This window comes from Mercurialis annua, linkage group LG1-X, assembly GCF_937616625.2.
Source record: "Mercurialis annua linkage group LG1-X, ddMerAnnu1.2, whole genome shotgun sequence".
Classification (NCBI taxonomy): domain Eukaryota; kingdom Viridiplantae; phylum Streptophyta; class Magnoliopsida; order Malpighiales; family Euphorbiaceae; genus Mercurialis; species Mercurialis annua.
This window is the reverse complement of record NC_065570.1, coordinates 48,253,156-48,271,359: the sequence shown is the minus strand read 5'-3', so window position 1 is coordinate 48,271,359 and position 18,204 is coordinate 48,253,156. Positions and strand designations below refer to the sequence as shown.

General features: G+C 31.4%; 2 protein-coding genes across 3 annotated transcripts; one reads left to right on the top strand and one right to left on the bottom strand.

Annotated features, from left to right (window-relative positions):
- Positions 1 to 739: 739 nt before the first annotated feature.
- LOC126665270 (protein TRM32-like) lies at positions 740 to 4,422 on the top strand. Of its 2 annotated transcripts, none has more exons than XM_050358015.2 (5): positions 740 to 923; positions 1,159 to 1,314; positions 1,750 to 1,835; positions 1,926 to 3,366; positions 3,449 to 4,422. In XM_050358015.2, the coding sequence occupies exons 2-5, from the start codon at positions 1,161 to 1,163 to the stop codon at positions 4,114 to 4,116; spliced, it is 2,349 nt and encodes a 782-aa protein (XP_050213972.1). In that variant the 5' UTR covers positions 740 to 923; positions 1,159 to 1,160; the 3' UTR covers positions 4,117 to 4,422. The 2 variants fall into 2 exon arrangements, with proteins under 2 accessions (XP_050213972.1, XP_050213973.1); XM_050358016.2 differs by having other exon boundaries at positions 1,081 to 1,314.
- A 1,477-nt stretch (positions 4,423 to 5,899) lies between these two features.
- LOC126656345 (stearoyl-[acyl-carrier-protein] 9-desaturase, chloroplastic) lies at positions 5,900 to 11,175 on the bottom strand. Its single transcript, XM_050350893.2, has 3 exons — positions 10,966 to 11,175; positions 7,258 to 7,762; positions 5,900 to 6,795 (listed from the first exon to the last, which is right to left on the bottom strand). Exons 1-3 carry the CDS (start codon positions 11,088 to 11,090, stop codon positions 6,235 to 6,237), a joined length of 1,191 nt encoding a protein of 396 aa, XP_050206850.1. The 5' UTR covers positions 11,091 to 11,175; the 3' UTR covers positions 5,900 to 6,234.
- Positions 11,176 to 18,204: the final 7,029 nt, after the last annotated feature.

The following is an 18,204-nucleotide window of genomic DNA, read 5'->3' as shown; positions in this document are numbered from 1 at the left end:
CCTAAAATATTTCCCATTTTATCACTTACTAATATCACATACATAGCATCAGCAGAAGAATAATTCTGATATTGAATTGAGGTATACAATAGCATAAATAAAGATGGTAGGCCATAAAAATAAAAAATAAAAAACTGGTCCAAACCTTTCACATCACACCAATTCAAACCTTCAAATCCTTTTCTGGTTTACCGAAACTTATCAAGTATTAAGTTTCTATATTTTATTTTAATTTTAAAACTTTAATTCTATAAAAAATATATAGTTTTTTATTTGTTTTCATTTTTCATTGAACATAATTTTGCGTTAAATAGGAAAAATTATATAACATAATGATTATGTCATTTTATTCGCGAAACAAATCAATGAAACGTTTGTCAAATTATGATAAAACTAATTAAAAACTTTTTACACCAAATATTTATTGGCTTGTAAATATATCACGGCACAACAGTTACATTGCGACATTAAATAGTACTATGTTTATATAAATCAAACGTACACGATTTTCATTAATTACAACAGCCCTGAAATTTAAATAATACTATATTCTTATCATCACACAATAAAGAAAAACTTAAATAATGAGTACAAAATAACACGTATTAATAAAAGTTTGGTAGTCTAATTTTTAGCAGTTAGCCCGTAGCTTACTTAACAGACTTTCCTTGACTTGTAGATTGGCGGGTAAACTATGCCCACCTTAACCTTTTTTTTAATTAGTATTGCGTCCATATTCTGTTTTCTTGATTTTCTTTCTTGAATTTTCTTGTTCTTGTTCTTCCTTTTATTACATGTCCATACAAAAAATCTTGAATATTAATATATATCACATCAAATTAAATTAATTTTAGCTAGTTGCCTTTCCTGATTCTTCAAAATATAGATTTGCTCTTCTTTTTACTCTCTTAGTTGTTCATCAGGTTAGTTCTCACCTTTTTTGTGCTTCTTTAGATACCTTTCCATGAATTTCAAGTTACCTATGCTTAGTTTTGTTACGGAAACTTATCGAGTTTTATATTTATAATCTTTCATAAAAAAGATTCATTTGGCTTTTTATATTTTTTGATGCTATTTCAGGATTTAAAAGTGGAGTAATTTTGATCAAGTTGTGGGTATTTGATATAAATTAGATTTTCTTTTTCTTGTTTGATAGAGAGATGGGGAAGCAATTTGATCGTCAAGATTCTGAGATTGAATTTCAGAGAAATCTTCCGGGTTGTATGTGGAGCATGTTTCATGTTCTTGATTATCATCACTGGCACAGTAAGATTTCTCCCAGAAGAAGACATAGGAGAGGGAAACACACCATATGTAAGCTATCTTATTTCTGCCCTTAATCTGTTTGTGTTGTATGGAAACTTCTCGAGTTTTGCGTATCAGCGTTTTGTTTGTGTTAACTAAAACGCTTTTGAAACTCCGAAACTCAATACTGTATTGGGGAATTTGTTTTGGAAGCTAAAATGCTTTTGAAACTCCAAACCTCAATATTTTTTATTGGGCGTCTTGTTTTTGAAAACTAAAACGCTTTTAAAACTTCGAAACTCGATATGGGCGTTCTGTTTATGGAAACTAAAATGCTTTTAAGACCCCGAAACTCATTATTGTATTGTGCGTTTTGTTTTTGGAAACGAAAATGCTTTTGAAACTCCGAAACTCAATTTTGTATTGGGCACTTTTTCATTTCAATGTTCTTATTTCCGTGCTACATAGTTTACGCACTTATGTGCCATTTATTGTGTTGTGTAGGCTGTGGATATCCAAAAACAATATCGTTTCCGCATTACACGGATGAAGAGCAGAACTTTTTGGATGTTGATGCTGTCCCCTCACAGGTACGGTCATGTTCTACCTGTGTGATGATTGCAAGTTGATTGCCCAAATGTATATATGTATAATGTATGTTGATAGTTGTTGAATTACAGCACGGTGTAGAAGCTGCGGCAAGCAAAAGAAATTCGGGTAAAGCTCGAATAAAAGCACTGATTGCTAAAGAGATCTCTACAAGATCACAGTTGCAGCGAGATATTTCAATCAATGGCTTCCGGCAATCAAAAGATGTTAGCAAAAAAACTGCTGATTGGCGAAATCCTATAATAATCCTTGAACGAAACGGTGATAATGCTGCCTCTAGATTGCATGTTTCATCTCAACTAAAAGAGTCTGATGCATTTTCCTCAGAAATGGGTGATAAGTTAGTCAGCAAGTCACTGAATCACAACTTTTCAGACAGTAAGCAGATTTCGCATAGTCAATTTGTGGAATGCGGAGAAGTTGTAGAGATTTTTAAGGCTGAGAATAAGTTATTCGTCGAAATCCTACACGACCCTGATGTTCAAGCTTCCAAGAAACTAAAAAAGTCAGGATCATTTCCTTTAGCTGTCTCCCCACATAAAATTTTCAAGCCTGTTACACTTGAACACAAGTGGAAGGAAACTTGGTCCTTCCGGAAAGGAGAAAAGTCCCCAAATGTTGTTGGATCGAAGTTTGATATGTTATCAGGTTTAAAAGATGATGATGACGGCGGTGGAGTAGCCGGTGTTACTCATGAATCAGACTTGTATTCTTCGTCTACGTCTAAGTTGCCTCATGGATCAAATAAGCACGGTTGGCATCAATCATTTATGCGTCATTTGAAAGATGCTATAAAGAAAATAACACATATAGGGAGCGAAAAGAAGGATCACATGTCGATGAATGCTTTCTTCCATAGAATTCCCTCAATTTCGAATGATAAGAACGAGAATTCTTCTGAAAAATTGAAGGATATTGAGGCGAATAATTCTTATAATGATTTTGTGAAGAAAGTTGAACTTCCTCATATGAGAAGGATATCCTCTTTGAATGAGTCAATGGATAGATATACTCGGTTGTTTGAATATAGTTCAAACAAAGAGGCCGGGTGGCATAAGTATCAATCCAAGAGCTTAAGATTGGCAAACGAAGACAAGTTTCCAACGAGAGGATCGAGTCAAAAATCCGTCAGGAGAAGACTTTCTCTGCCTGATCTTGAATCGCTTTGTCCCTTTCCGAATGAGACATCAATTGATGCATTTCAATCGGGGACACCAATCAAGACTAGTACGAAATATGATATGAGTAGCGAGAATGTCACCTGGAATGAGCTGAACTCAAGAATCGAACAGCTCGATGGTGTTGAAGAGGCGGTTGAGGAAAACACAGAGGAGGCTGGAAACAGCTGCGAGATTAAAGAATATTCTGATGATTTAATAGTTTGCCAGGATCAGAATATTAGTCCCGTTATAAACTCTAGCATTGTGCACGAAAATGAAAGTCCTGTTTCGGTTCTTGAGACACATTTTCGACATGACATAACTTCCCAGGCAGAGTTCCCTTTCTCAAAAGGTAAAAACATATACTTCTGTTACTTCCAATTGGATCGCTTTGATTATTTTAGTCATTAACTATATTCTCTAAATTGTATCAGATTCTGAATTGGACTCAAAGGGCATTTGCATCGACGAACCAGATTCTTCGGTCAATCTACAAGAAGCATCTATCAGCAACTCCTGGTCAGATTCAAACCTCGAGAATACTCAAAATACGCAGACGAAACCCAACAACAGTTTCCTTCCCTTGGTAGACGATGCTGATTTTAATTATGTGAGAGACATTCTTGAATTATCCGGCTTCACCGAGCAAGAGTGCCTTGGAATGTGGCACTCACTAGACCATCCATTAAGTCCTACTTTATTCAAAGAACTAGAGGCTTATTTGCATCAAGAAGTAGAATGCTCACCAGAAGATGTGGCCTCCACCAACAATCACCAGCTTCTGTTTGATTTGAGTAATGAGTTTCTACTTCAGATATATGAGAGCTCATTAGCTTACTACCCTAAGCCATTCTCCTTTGCTCGACGTGTACGTCTACGTCCATCACCTAAGGGAGACCATATTGTTGAGGAAGTATGGAGAAGAATTAGTTCCTTTAGGAACCCGAATTCGAAGTTGGATCAAACATTGGATGACATAGTGGCTCGAGACTTGGCGAAAGATGAGAGTTGGATAAACCTTCAGTTGGATGTTGAGGACATAGCACTTGACCTTGAAGATTTGATTTTTGATCAACTTTTAGATGAAATTATTTGCTCATGAGAAACTGAATTTGTTGGTTCCGTTCAGTTAATTCGATTTGGTTCGGTTTTTGCACACCTCGAGTAGGCCTAGTTATGATGCATCAATAGCAACTTTGTTTATATGAATTTTGTTTCTTCTTGGTTTTTTTCCTAGTAAATTAATGCTTCATTCTTGATTCTTACAAAGACTTGGAACATTGAAACAACTAGGTGTTCTGTTGTATTGTACGTTGTAATTATAAACTTGTATATATGTTGGTAAAATTCTTTGAAAAGTGATGCTTCTTCTGAACACATTAATAAAGTTTTATTTTACCATTGTAAAGAGGTTCAGGGTGTTCTGTTCTCTATTGCTGATACCTTTATGTTTCTTATTTTAGCAAAGGGTCAACCTGAACTCTGAACTTGTGACACGAAATTAAATAACTCACTCTCAACCATTTTGATCAATTACGGACAATATTCTTAATTTTAGATCAATAAAGGACAGTATTTTTTTTTCTAATTTTGCTGTTTTCTGGAAGAAAAGGATTTGAATTGTTCTTAGGTACAAAAATTCCAGTCAGTCAACATAATCTCTTGAAGTTCTAATTAGAAGTCTGATTAAATAATGGTTAAAGTATTGGTTGGGCCATAATTATTTCTTTCTCTTTGATAAACATGAATCTAGAATATTTATTTCCTTGTTTAGTTCAATACAACTGTACAAGGACATAAAGAAAGTGTTACTTCTGGACTTCTTCCACTTATACATGACTTCATATCAAATTCAACCTGGTCTCATTTTCTAATAAAAAAAAAACCTATAAAATTATAGAAAATAATTTAAAATGCGCTTTGAGCCTAAAAATTCACTTTTTGCATTTTGTTTTTCTTACAAACGTTTCAGTAGTGATACATTTCTAGTAATGTTTATTACGGACATAGAAAGTGTAAACTTTTAAGTATAAAGTGAAAAATGAAACATACAAGAATGAAAAAACGTATTTTTAAACGACTTCACTTTCAAATCCGGCCAATGAATTGATTTTATGCGAATTTTAAGTGAACTTTTAACTAGGAACAAAACTCTAAAACCCGTCCATATACTGCGGACCTAATACAAATTTGTATTTTATGCATACTTCATAGGAAAATTAAAAATTCAAACCCGCTGAATAGGAGCGAGCCTAGACGGGTACCCAAACTCGTGCACATATCTAATTCCACCTACCCATATTAGTAATGAGATAAGGGGAAGTACTTATGTAAACTGCAGGAAAGGTGCAGAATAAGAGAGTTAAATGCAAAGTAGATGGTGGCACAACTGTAATGTAACCCACCAGTTTGAACCATCATTCATTCTATAGCATTAGGACAGCTGAAAATACTAATAATGGTGGCTGCATAAATATCCCATAATTACTTTAAGCCTCAATAAATATAGATGGTAACACATGACATCATTTATTTTCTGATTTTGATTTTATTACCTTACTAGGTGACTGTATCAGTGTCATACATGTGGCACAGCTATTGAACTGCAACATAATTAAGGTACAAAATCAAGAGACGGAATGTTAAAACTATGGGAGGACAATTGGTTGGCTTTGGAATCAGCTTTAAAAGCATGTTTGGATCAATTCTAACGTAAAATTCATTTTATTTCATTTTTAAATGAATTCTATTTGAAAAATTATTTGAAGACTGAATTTTTGTGTTGGTTTTCTGAATTTTAATTATAAAATTAATTTTAAATGAATTGAAATAAATTGATTTTAAAGAATGAGGTTAAGTTTTGGAGGGGATAAAAAGAGCAAAAATGCAGTGTGAAGGTTGATCATCATTATCAAAATTGCCACAATTATTGTTTACTGAATACTAAAGACGAGCGAGGGGGAAAAGAAAAAGAAAACATAAACCGGTACAAGTAAAAAAAAAAAAAAACACAACAAAACTACACGGCTGCCCTCTATCAGCAAACAACACAAAAGAAACCAACTGTATCTACACCTTCCCAAATTCACTCCCTTCCACAGACGCACATATTCCACTACACTGCACTTGTAACCATAATGCAACTACAAATTTATACCTCTATTTTGCATCGAAAAGAGCGGAGCTAATCATTTCATCTCGATTTCAGTCTGCAGTACACTTACAGCTTCACCTGTCTATCAAATATCCAGCTGAAAGGAGCGATGGATGCTTCTTTCGCCCTACCTTGAGATCTCTCTTCCAGCCTTCTAATTCTCGGAGCTAGCCGACAAACGTAGTCCTGCGCCTTTTGTCCCTCAGCGGAAAGGCCTGTTAGTGTATCTACCTTCCATCTCCCCACCAAGAACTCCAGTATATCTGCATAATCCCTTGCTGTGTACACCCCGAGCCGCTGTGCAACAGCTGAGAAGTTATCAAAAAGATTGTCATCGCGGCCATCGTACATCAAGTGTGCAGGCATAGAGATTTTCTTTCTCATCATATCAGCAAAAGCCAAAACAGTTCCATCAGGATCAATCTCAAAGAGTTTTTCCACTATCTTTGTGTAGGCCGTCTCGTGGCGCTTCTCATCTGCAGCAATTGTACCGCATATTTGGGCCAACTTTATGTCTCCATACTCCTTGGCATGTCTAGCGGTGTTCCCGTGAGAGATGAAGGTTGCCCTTTCCTGGAATGATGTGTAGATGAAGCCAAGATAGGGGCTGTTTTCTGTCCGAGGATCCTACATGTTATAACGAAAAACTATCAGAATACAGTTCTAAAAAGAATAGGAATTAAGCAATGGGGACCAACAGAGATGAAAGGGGAATAAAACGGCATGGTATATCTATCTGATCACCTACTCCATAAATCTGCATTTCTAATTCTCAAAAGGTGCATAACCAAAACAAGGAAAACACTTTGCCTGTACTTTTGTTTGTGGGTATAGAAGCACACTGTGTTGCACGATAACTTCTCCAATCTTACATTTTGAAGTTTCGTTTCCATTCTCGGAAAACCTTGTGAAACACTGAAACTCTATACATAGCACATTGTTGTATAAAATCATTTACCATTTTCCGATTCAGCGATTCATGTTTCAACATTTCTGTTTCCGTGCTACATAGGAAGCACATTAACTATCTTCCAAAATTCTAATGCTCAATGAACAAGGATAATATACGTTAAGTTAAAAGGAACTCACCATTCCAGACCCGATCAGATATTGGATTGTTTTCTCAATTTGTCTCATGTCCACTCGTCCAGATAGATAGAGATACTTATTGAGAAGGTCGCCATGTCTGTTCTCTTCAGCAGTCCATGCCCTGGTCCAGACTGCCCAAGAAGTAAGACTTGCACCGGTTTCATCCCTAACTCCATCTAAGGTATTAAGCATTGTCTGATAAGTGGGAAGAGCTTCTTCTGTGATCATATCTCCAACCAAAACAACAAAGTATTCATCGGGAATCTCCTTTGCTCTCGCCCTGAGTTCCTTCACTTGCTCTTCAAACCCATCGGAGGCAGGATCTGGCAAAAAATCCTGTGGTTGCCAACACTTCTCAACCGGCTTCAGATGAACTAGAATGTTATCCTCAGCCCAATCCTCCAGAGATTTAAAGATCTCAATCTTTTGGGGTGGCATCGAATGAGTAACCTGAACATGCACCTCTCGAGGAGGCATAAACGGTTTCTTGATATTCTCAACCTCCCTGCATTAAGTAGAAAAACGAAGAGATCTTCAAAATTGACTTTAACATATAAACTAAAGATTGCTTAGCACTTTCAGAGATCATGTGGAAAATAAATCATAATTGAGTAGTAGTGGTTACCAAATCTTACACACGGAAGGCGTACATGCCATGAAAGTTTAACAAACATTGTAAAAAGAGTCACATTGATGTGCTCAATAATCAACCATTTGATTTATATATCCCCAAAAAGGCAACTAAATGAAAAATTGTTATCCAACATAGATTTAAATATGTTGCCCATATTGAAATCGATCAGAAATTGTTCAGTAATCCTTGGCTGTTGAGCATTAGCTTAAAAATATACTTAACGCGTTCACTCAGGACTCTAAAAATTAGAACGTAAGATGTCCAGAGATTTCGGTAGAGTAAGCTTGATATCTTGGTTTCTTCCACTTTCTAAAAGATGTTTATACAATCTATAGTCTGATTGAAATCACAATTCAAGAAATAGATACTTGATTGATCACCCAAGCTCAATAAGACAACTTGATGATCAATTCGAAATAGTGCTTCTTCGAACAAAGTTGCCAAAAGTACAGAGCATGAGCAAATTTTTCTCATCAAAAGCTAGCTTCAATTAGTACATAACAGTTTTGTCCATTAAAGTTCTTTCTAACATCCCTGTTATTATTATTTGTTTTTTTTTAAGATCCCTGTCTATTAAAGTTCTGCAAATGTTTTGCTGTAATTAAACAGAAACGTAATATTCCATCGGTGTGCTTAACAGCACATGTTCCACTCAAATGATTAAGAATAAAGCTTCCAACCAAAACAGTATCAGCTATAGTATACGACAACCAATAGCAATAGCAAAGTACCACACGGTGGTTGCTCTCAATATCGAAAATAAACAAAGTTCCTATAAAAATGCCATCCCAAGAGAAGAAACAAATATGGAGTAAATAGAAAGCACGCAGAAAATCATATAAAAAGAATTAATGGAGAAAGAGAATTTACACTCATAGTCACTGCAAAGACAATGTACAAGTTAACAAAGAGAAGTAAAAAGTAGTTGACAATAACACCAAACAAAGACTAAGAGTGGACAAAAGAAGAAAACATGACAGTAGCTGCTGGTGAGAAACTAATCCACTTGCCCACCAAAGAAATGAATATTTAATATAAAGTCTAGTTTCACCAATTCAAATTTTCCAATCGAAATTTTATTTTTTAATTAAGATGAACCTCTAAAACACAGAATAAGTAACTGTAATGAATCTACACAAAACAAAAGTAAAAGGCATATTCATACAGCCAAGGTAAATGTACTTAAATTAAAAGGATTTATAAAAAAAATAGACTTGGGCCTGCTTTGTCACTATTAAATCAAAGGCGACCGATACTCGAGAATATTCCACATACAGACAAACTCAATGAGGCAAACAACAAAAACAAGAGTAAGCAACAGGAGGACAAGCATACAGCTATTGAATACATCATAAGACAAAATTGAAAGTTCCATCCAAACTGCCAAAATTTGAACTTTCTAGCTGCTTTATAACAGATCATCAGCGCAAACTTGAAGTTGATGCTAAAAAAATGCTTTCTTAATGCATAATAAAATAAGGAACATCCTAAGTAATAAAAGAAAAATAAATCAACAAAATGCTTGACATAGAGTAAATGAACATTTAGAACACAACTTCCTCCTAAATGACATCAATGTTGTTACAAATATCCTAACCACCCCAATTGCCATTTAGCTGAAAAAGATATAAGGGAAACTATGCCAGCATGAAACTCAAATATCAAATTTAAAAATATATATATATAAAAGGAAAACTCCACCCACCAAAATCCAAAGATAGTAAACAATATAAATTCTCAATAGCGTATTATTTTTAGTCGCTTTAATTATCTTATGCAGGAAAGCAATCTAACGAGAGGCAAAAAAAAATTGATTTCCTGAAATCATATTGTGCATTCTGTCATTTTCTTTTCCTTGAGTTTTGTGGATTACAAAAAATATTCAGAGAAAATTACTATCCCTTCTGATATTAATAAATTACATCCATCTATTACTTTCTTTTTTCAATGAACTTGTATTTGATCTCTAACTAATTTTACTTTCAAATAAGTTCATAAATGATTTTAATAATCTGAAATTAAAATAACTTTCTAAAAGCAATTAAAATTAACTAAACATGATCAAAATGAAAATAACAAAACAGTTTTTATTCAATTTTTTAGAATTTTAAGAATTAATGTTAGTTTGATTTTATAGTACAGTAATAATCTAAGAAACTTCATATAATCTCAAGAAAAATTTGGTAAATAAGTGTTAATACTTTATAGATATTTCTCTAATTCTAATTTTTTAAATTTATTATAGTGGGTTTTATAGGGTTTTTTTTAATGTTTATAATTTTTTTATTGAATTAATAATTTCTATTATTATATAATGTAATAAATATTTTGTGATAGTATATCATAATTTTACTTATTATTATCAGAATTATTTTGTTACTTTCATCATCAATGAAATTTAAAAATTTCAAATAATTTTATAAAATTATTAACTAAATTAGTATTAAATTTCATTTCTACTACTAAATGTTAACTCTTTTTAAAATTGAACTTTGGTTTTATCACCAGCTTCTTCAACCAAAAAATAGCAAAAACAATTACCAGAAAGAAAATAATTGACATATAAAATTATATAACAATTGACTGATAGTAATATTTCCAAATGTTTGTTACACATTTCATTGCATTTTTATATGAACAATAAGCCATCACCATCACATGCTACAATTGACACATTTCTTAAACAATTAAAAAATCACAATCACCACTCACATTAAATTCAGGAAAAATAATTTAAAAAATTAGCAGAACAAAAAAAAATTAAACACCATACATTCTTGAAGATGCTCAGCAATAAATAACTTCAACCAAAAAAAAAAAAAAACATAACAACTTTTGATTAAAAGAACCCATTAATCCCCAATTTCAATAATTTTTCAAATTGAAAATCAAACAAAAGAAAAAACCAATTAAAAGTATGCATAAATTGATAAAGCCACAATCAAATTCAGACGAAGAAACCAAGAAAAACCCAGATCTAAAAATCAATAAAAAAATCAAGAAAACACACAGAGATCCATTCTTTACAATAAAAAACCAAAATGGGCATCAAATCAAAAGTTTAAAAAACTTACTTAGAGCCGGACTTGAGGGTGGAGGCCATGGAAAACTTGGGAGATCTGAGACTGGCCATTGTTGGAAGAGAAAAGGAGGGTAGCTTAGGGGATTGAGAGAGGAAGGGGTTGAGCTTGAGAGCCATTCTTGAAGTTATCGATGGTTTGTTATTTGATTTTAAGGTTCAGTTTGCTCCACAAACCAAAATTTCATTATTTATAGACAAATACACTCAACAGAGCGCAACGACAGCTGACAATAATAAGCCACTTCACTAATCATCCATTTTCTCTATTTTGCCCCTACTGTTTTCTCATATTTACTTCTTTTTTATTTATTTAGTCCTATTTACGAAAATAAACTAACATTGATAAAACAAACATCGTTCCGATTTTTTAAATTTGTTAAAATTAAGTTAATTTATAGTAATTAGTAATTTTATTATAAATTTGTTTAGCAATAATTGTGGGGAGAATTGAGAGAAATCGAGAGAAATCGAGAGAAAATCTAGTTTTGAGCTAAAATCTTTATTAAAACGGAGAGAAAAGAGTGATATCAGTGGTTTTTTGATATTCGGGTGAAAATTATTAATTTTACATTCGCATGTTCATAACTGTTGTATTTTCATGTGATTTTTGAGTGTTTCCGTGCTGGATTTTCAGCTTCAATGAGTCACTTTTTAAAGAAAAATAAGATTATTTAGTTTTTATTTGAACATTAAATTCAGATTTCGTCATGAATAAAGATTTCTGTTAGACTGTTGAAGTATATTTAAAATGGAGCATGCTAAAACTGAACGTTCTAAAGGTGCAACATTGTTAGAAAATTTTCATTGCTTGATTCTTGATATTTAGTTGTCACCGTCAAAACATGCATCTTTAAATATACTAGTTTCGCATTACGTGCTATGCACGTGGCTCGTAACGTAACTCGTCAAAGTACATATTAGTACATTTATTATAATTATATTAATTTTTTATTTATAATTAATATTAAATTAGTTAAGAATTTTTGTAAAAGTAAATATAATATATTCGGTTATTATATTTTTTTCCATACTGAATTTATTCTTCTTTTGGTTTTATAATAACCATAATTAAATAATTAATTTTATTTTATTAATAATATCTTTAAAAATAATAAGATAGAAATTTAAATAATATTATATTAACTAAATACAGTATTTTAATTTTGTAGTTAAATCAAACTAAAAGATAGATATTCCTACTAATTTGGAGACAATTTAGTTACTTTTTACATACAAAAAACTAAATTGGAGATAATTTAGCTAGATATTCCTACTAATTTGGAGACAATTTAATTACTTTTTCCATACAAAAAACTAAATTGGAGATAATTTAGCTACCTATTTTAATTAGGATTTTATAATAAAAATTAATTAAATAACTAATTAGTTAATGACTATAAAACCTTTATTTAGTAATAAACTTAAAAGGGTTATTCAGTAAATTTGTCTGTCCCCCCCATCCGTGCTTTTATATATAGATATAGATAATATTTGTTTAATTTTTTTCAAGAACATTAATTTTTTATTTAATTATTTTTAAAATATTTTGTATCAGTTTAATTATGATGTATTTTATTATTTATTTTAATATAATTTATTTTTGACAAAATAATTATTTAATTTCATTTTAAGAAAACTAAATTTATTTAATTTTAATTGATTGAAATATATTTAGTTATATGACAGAAATTTATAACAAAATAATATTTGTTAAAATTATTTGAGACATCAGATCCGAAGTGGTTTATGGGTCATTAATGAGGATCTAACTGAACCTTAAGCCCAAATAAAAGGGTGTATAAGGGCTTTTGAGGCTTCTGTCACGGGTGTCAGAGTCTAGGGCAAGTGGCTGATATCCTCTCGCATAAATGAGCCAAAGCCTTGTGTGAAGTATTCGACTCGACTGGTTTCTTCATTCCGTGGGCTCAATTGGTTGTCAACTTAATATAGAGAGAATTAGCAAATTACCTAAAAAAACAGAAATATTAGCATTTGTTAACATTAATTGTTCATATTTATTTGTCTACCTCAGCGTGTTGTATGTTTATTTTTTTACTCTTTTGTTTTGTTTTTATACCCCATATTTACTCTACATCACAGTTCCTTCTCCTTCTTCTTCATCTTCTTCATCTTTTTTTTTATCTTTTTCAATTTATTTTCAAAAACAATCAACAAATCAATTGTAATCTTCAGCTTATAACATTTCAAGAAATTAAATCCTACAATTTTATTATTATCTCTTATAATTTTATTGCTAATTTCAAATATAGCTTCCGATCCGCTCGAATTTTTAATTCGTAATCAAATTACTTCAAATTTCACTAGAAATTCAAATCAAACGATCATAACTTTCTCCAAAAACAAAGAAAACTGTAAATTATTAATTTATTTATTCTCATTAAAAATCTATTAAAAACGGTTTGAAAAGGGTTTCAAGTACAGTTTCAATTACGGTTTCAAACTGTTTACAAAGGTTCCAAACAGTCTAAAACAGTTTCTAAAAACCGCTTTTAAACAGTCTAAAAAATAACAGCTTTAAACAGTTTCAAAAAACAGTTTCGAACAGTATAAAACAGTTTCAAACCGTTTACAAAGGTCTCAAACTGTCTAAAACAGATTCTAAAAAATACTTTTCAATAGTTTATAAAATAACAGTTTCAAATAGTATCAAACAGTTTCAAACCGTTTACATAAAAAATAACAGTTTCAAAAAAACAGTTTCAAACCGTTTACAAAGGTTTCAAACAGTATAAAACAGTTGCAAACCATTTCCAAAGATCTCAAGCAGTCTAAAACAGTTTCTAAAAAACACTTTCAAACAGTTTAAAAATAACAGTTTCAAACAGTATAAAACAGTTTCAAACCGTTTACAAAGGTTTCGAACAGTATAAAACAGTTTTGAGAAAACAGTTTCAAACGATTTCTAAAATTAATTTTTAACATTTGAAAACCAGGTCAAAATATTATTAATGAAGAACATTACGATTTTTTCAAAAAAAGTTGTAAAAAATTCTAAAAAAACGATGCTAAAATAATTTAAAACAACATAGAAAGAAAAAAGTAGAAGAAGAAGAGAAGAAAAAGAAGAAGAAGAACTTTCTCATCTATCACCATCATATTATCTCTTAAGCTCTTTTTTTATTCAAATTTCTTTGTCTTGGAGTTCATTTGTATAATGTGGAAAATAGAAAAAGCAGATTTAAGAAAAACGAAAAAAAAAAGTTGCAGAGGAAAGGAGGAGAAGAAGAAGAAGAAGAAGAAGAAGAAGAAGAAGAAGAAGAAGAAGAAGAAGAAAAAGAAGAAAAATGAGAAGGAAGAAAGAGAAAAAGGAAAGAGAAAAGAAAAAAACGAAAAAAGAAAGGAAAAAGAGGAAAGAGAAAAAGGAGAGAGAAACAAAAAAGAAAAATGAGATATGCATCTGTTTAAAAGAAGGAGAGTAAAAATACAAATAAGTTATTTTGCTAATTGAGGTACAACTAAAAATAATAAAAAAATAGAGTAAAAAAGTAAACTTTTGAAACTGAGGTATTTAGAACAAATAAGTTAAAAAAAGGAGTGTTTTGGCAAATTCCTCCTTAATATATACAAATACTCATTCCGGTCTTTTAATTTATGAAACAGAAGATATAAAATATATCTATATATTTATTTAATTAAGAAAAGCAAGAAATTTTTCCTAAATTTTCAATTTAAATAAAATATTTATTTAGTTTTTAAAAATTATTATTAGTAAATAATTTTTTATTTATTTTAACAATTTAAATAAAATACTTATACTAAACCAAACAAACATTTCTATAAATTTTAAATTTAAATAAAACACTTATTTTAATTTTTAAAAATTATTATTAATATTAATTTTCATTAGTTTTTCAAATTTATAAAGTATTTATTTATAATTTTATAAATTATAAAATATTAAATATTAATTTTAGCCATTTTTATATAAATTTATTTAAAATAGAATTATTAATACATTTCGTGCAAATGTACAAATTTACGACTAGTTAACTTATATTTAAATATCCGCATGAATTCAGTTTAGTGGTTTAATGTCACGACCCAAAATCTTGAGTCGAGACCGGCGCTAGAAGATGAGAGTGTTAGTTCTGAAACCCATAACAAGCCTGAAAAAAGAATAAAGGATCACTTTACCCTCTCAACTTGGCAAAAAGTATCAAAACCGTCCAAATTGGAAAAACCGGATCACTTTTACCCTAAACTTGGCAAAACCGGCTTAAAAACACCCCTATACTGACATGACACCTTAATTGGAGAGTGGATTTCTAATTAATCATAATTACTATAATTAATCATATTTAAATACTAATTAATTATAATTAAACTCTAATTAATATAGGGACCATTTTTCATTTTTTGTCAATTTTTTTAAATTCCGATGAGGCGGAGGAGCCTCCTTCCCGGAGAAGAGGAGCTGATGCTCCTCTTTTCAGATGAGCAATAGCTCCTCAAATCTTTTCTCCTCGCCTGAGGAGCAATTTTCTCCTCAGGCGAAGAGCAGATCTGTTCCTCGAAGAGCAGATTTTAACAGACCCATACGGGTCTCGCATGAGTCTGTTCATCTCTTTTTTAATGGAATAAATCTCTTCCATTAAAGAAGAGATTGATCTGTTCATCATTTTTTGTGATGAACACACCCAACCAACCGTTTTGAGGGGTCGACTTAATTTTGAGTATATAATATTTTTTACGGTTTTTTATTTTATAAAATTATTGATATATTAAAATTAAAAAAATTGTAAAAACTTTAAAATTGGAGGGTTAATTTATTATTTTAAGTTTTAAATTGAAGGGACGCAATTGTTTTTTTTTTAATTCTTAGGTATTAATTTGAAATGTTTGAAAACAATCAGGACCATTTTTAACATGTTTCTATCAAAAACCATCTTGGTAAAACAAAACCGCTATCAAAAGTTGAGAGTGGGGAGGAGGGGTTTTGTACCAAATTTGACAAATTCAGGGTAAAAGTGATCTTATTTTGCTAATGTAGTAAATTTTTCGCGTTTCAAATCAAGACATTCATTCACAAACATATTCATAAAATATAGGCTTAAATGCACTCAAAATCACAAATTTTTGCGTGTTTTTGATATTGTCATAATCTTTTAATTTTGACATATTTAACATGAACTTTTCAATTTTTTGCAATTAAGACCACGTGTCTTTACCTTTGAAATAGTGTTATTTTACATTCAAAACGGTGTCGTTTTAATCTAAAACGGTGCCGTAAACATCCAAACCGGTGCCAGCGTCATTAATTGCAATATTTTTGAAAGTTCATGTACTTTTTTTACCAAAATTAAAATATTATATTAAATACCAAAAACACGCAAAAGTTGATGATTTTTGGTGTATCGAAGCCTAAAATATATGACCACATTTGAAATAAACATCAGAGCTTAAACGCTTAATACTTAAACATTAAAAAACTAGCCTACTACGGACATCTAGGATGAAACTTCGGAAACTTTCATCAAACATCACTTACAATTTCTGAAAAGTTGGAGGAACAAAGGGGTCAGTACAAAACTGAGTGAGTTCACAATATTACTAATAAATATTAGGGGTAATCCTATTAAATAGCACCACCTTTAGCATTTTTAGCAATTTAAGCACATACACAAAGTGTCTCAATTATTAGCCCAAATTTTTTGTAATACCTTGAAATTTGGGTATTTTAAAAAGGCCTAATGTCTTAAAAAAAACCCCGACCTTTTATTCCCTTTTCAATCCTACCCTCATGTTGCAAATCAGTCAATTTTACCCTATTTTGTACTTTTTCATTTCCATTGTACCCTAAAGTATAAAATAGACCTTTTTTATTTGGCAAAAATTCTCTAAATTGATCCTTTTTGTATTAGATTAACTTTTATATTAAATTGACCATTTTTGAAGAATTTTTTTGAATTTTTGTCAAATAATTAAAGGTCAATTGTATGCTTTAGGGTACAATTGAAATGAAAAAAATACAAAATGGGATAAAATTGATAAATTTTCAACGTCAGGGTAGGATTGAAAAAGGGATGAAAGGTCGGGGTTTTTTAAAGTATTAAACCTTTTAAAAATAAGTGATGTATCTCATTTTTAATGATTAAAATGAGAAAAATAAGAGATTGAGCGGAATAATATAATAAAGGGGGACATGAGTAGGTCGACATTGAAATTTTAATAAGAAAATTTCAATAATAATATTTCATAAGAGAAATGGAATTGGGTTAAACAGATAAATATGAGAAAGTGGCTAAAAGTACACTTTAGCTTAAAATTGAAAAATAAGTTTTTAATTTCCGGAAAATATAATTTAAATAGATTAATGACGGGAATTAGAATTTATAAAAATAATATCGATATAAATTGTTGAAAAATTAAATTATAAGATATGGTAATGATATTATTTATTTGAAGATAATTAATACGGAATTTATCGGACACAAAAGAAGTGTTCGACGGACGAAAACAGACAGTTTTGAAGTTAGATTTCTCCAAGGACCAATCTAAGTCGATTTCTCCAAGGACCAAAAAGAAACTTTTGCCATAAATATATAAGACATTCAAATAGAGTTTTAAACTCAGAATATTCATTTGATATCATCTCATCATCTTCCTCAAGCTTGAAGATTACATGCAAAAAATTTAATCCACTATAACTTCATCAGTTCTTGACAGATTTGGACGATTCTTGTGGCCACGGAACGAGGAGAACGACAGCTACTCATCAAGCCCTAGAATTAGAGAAAGAAGCATCATCTGAGGTTAGGATTTTGAGACCAATTTTCTGTTTTTGATTGATTAAATGGTGATGATGATTTGAGGTTTAAAATTGGAGTCTAAGTATTGTAAATTGATGGTTTTGAGATGAGTTTGTGTTGTTTGATGTGAGGTGAGAGTTGTGATGGGTTGTATGCATGAGGATTTGGCCTTGGAGGTGGCTGGCCGGAGGCGACGACCACCGAACCTGTTGGACTGATTGTCCAGCAGGTATAACCACCGTGTCGTCGCACGGTGGAGCTTTCTAGGCAGCAGCTGTGGTGCGACGCACCAGAGCAGTATCAGCCCTCCCCTTTGCCAACCCAAGGGAGGGTATGGTGAAGAGGGAAAGGGCTGAGCCAACCCTTTCCTGAGGTCTAAACGATATTGAATTTTTGACGTAAATGCTACGCTATGCGATAGCTTTGGTTTGGACGTAAATACAGTTTTGAAATCGTGATTA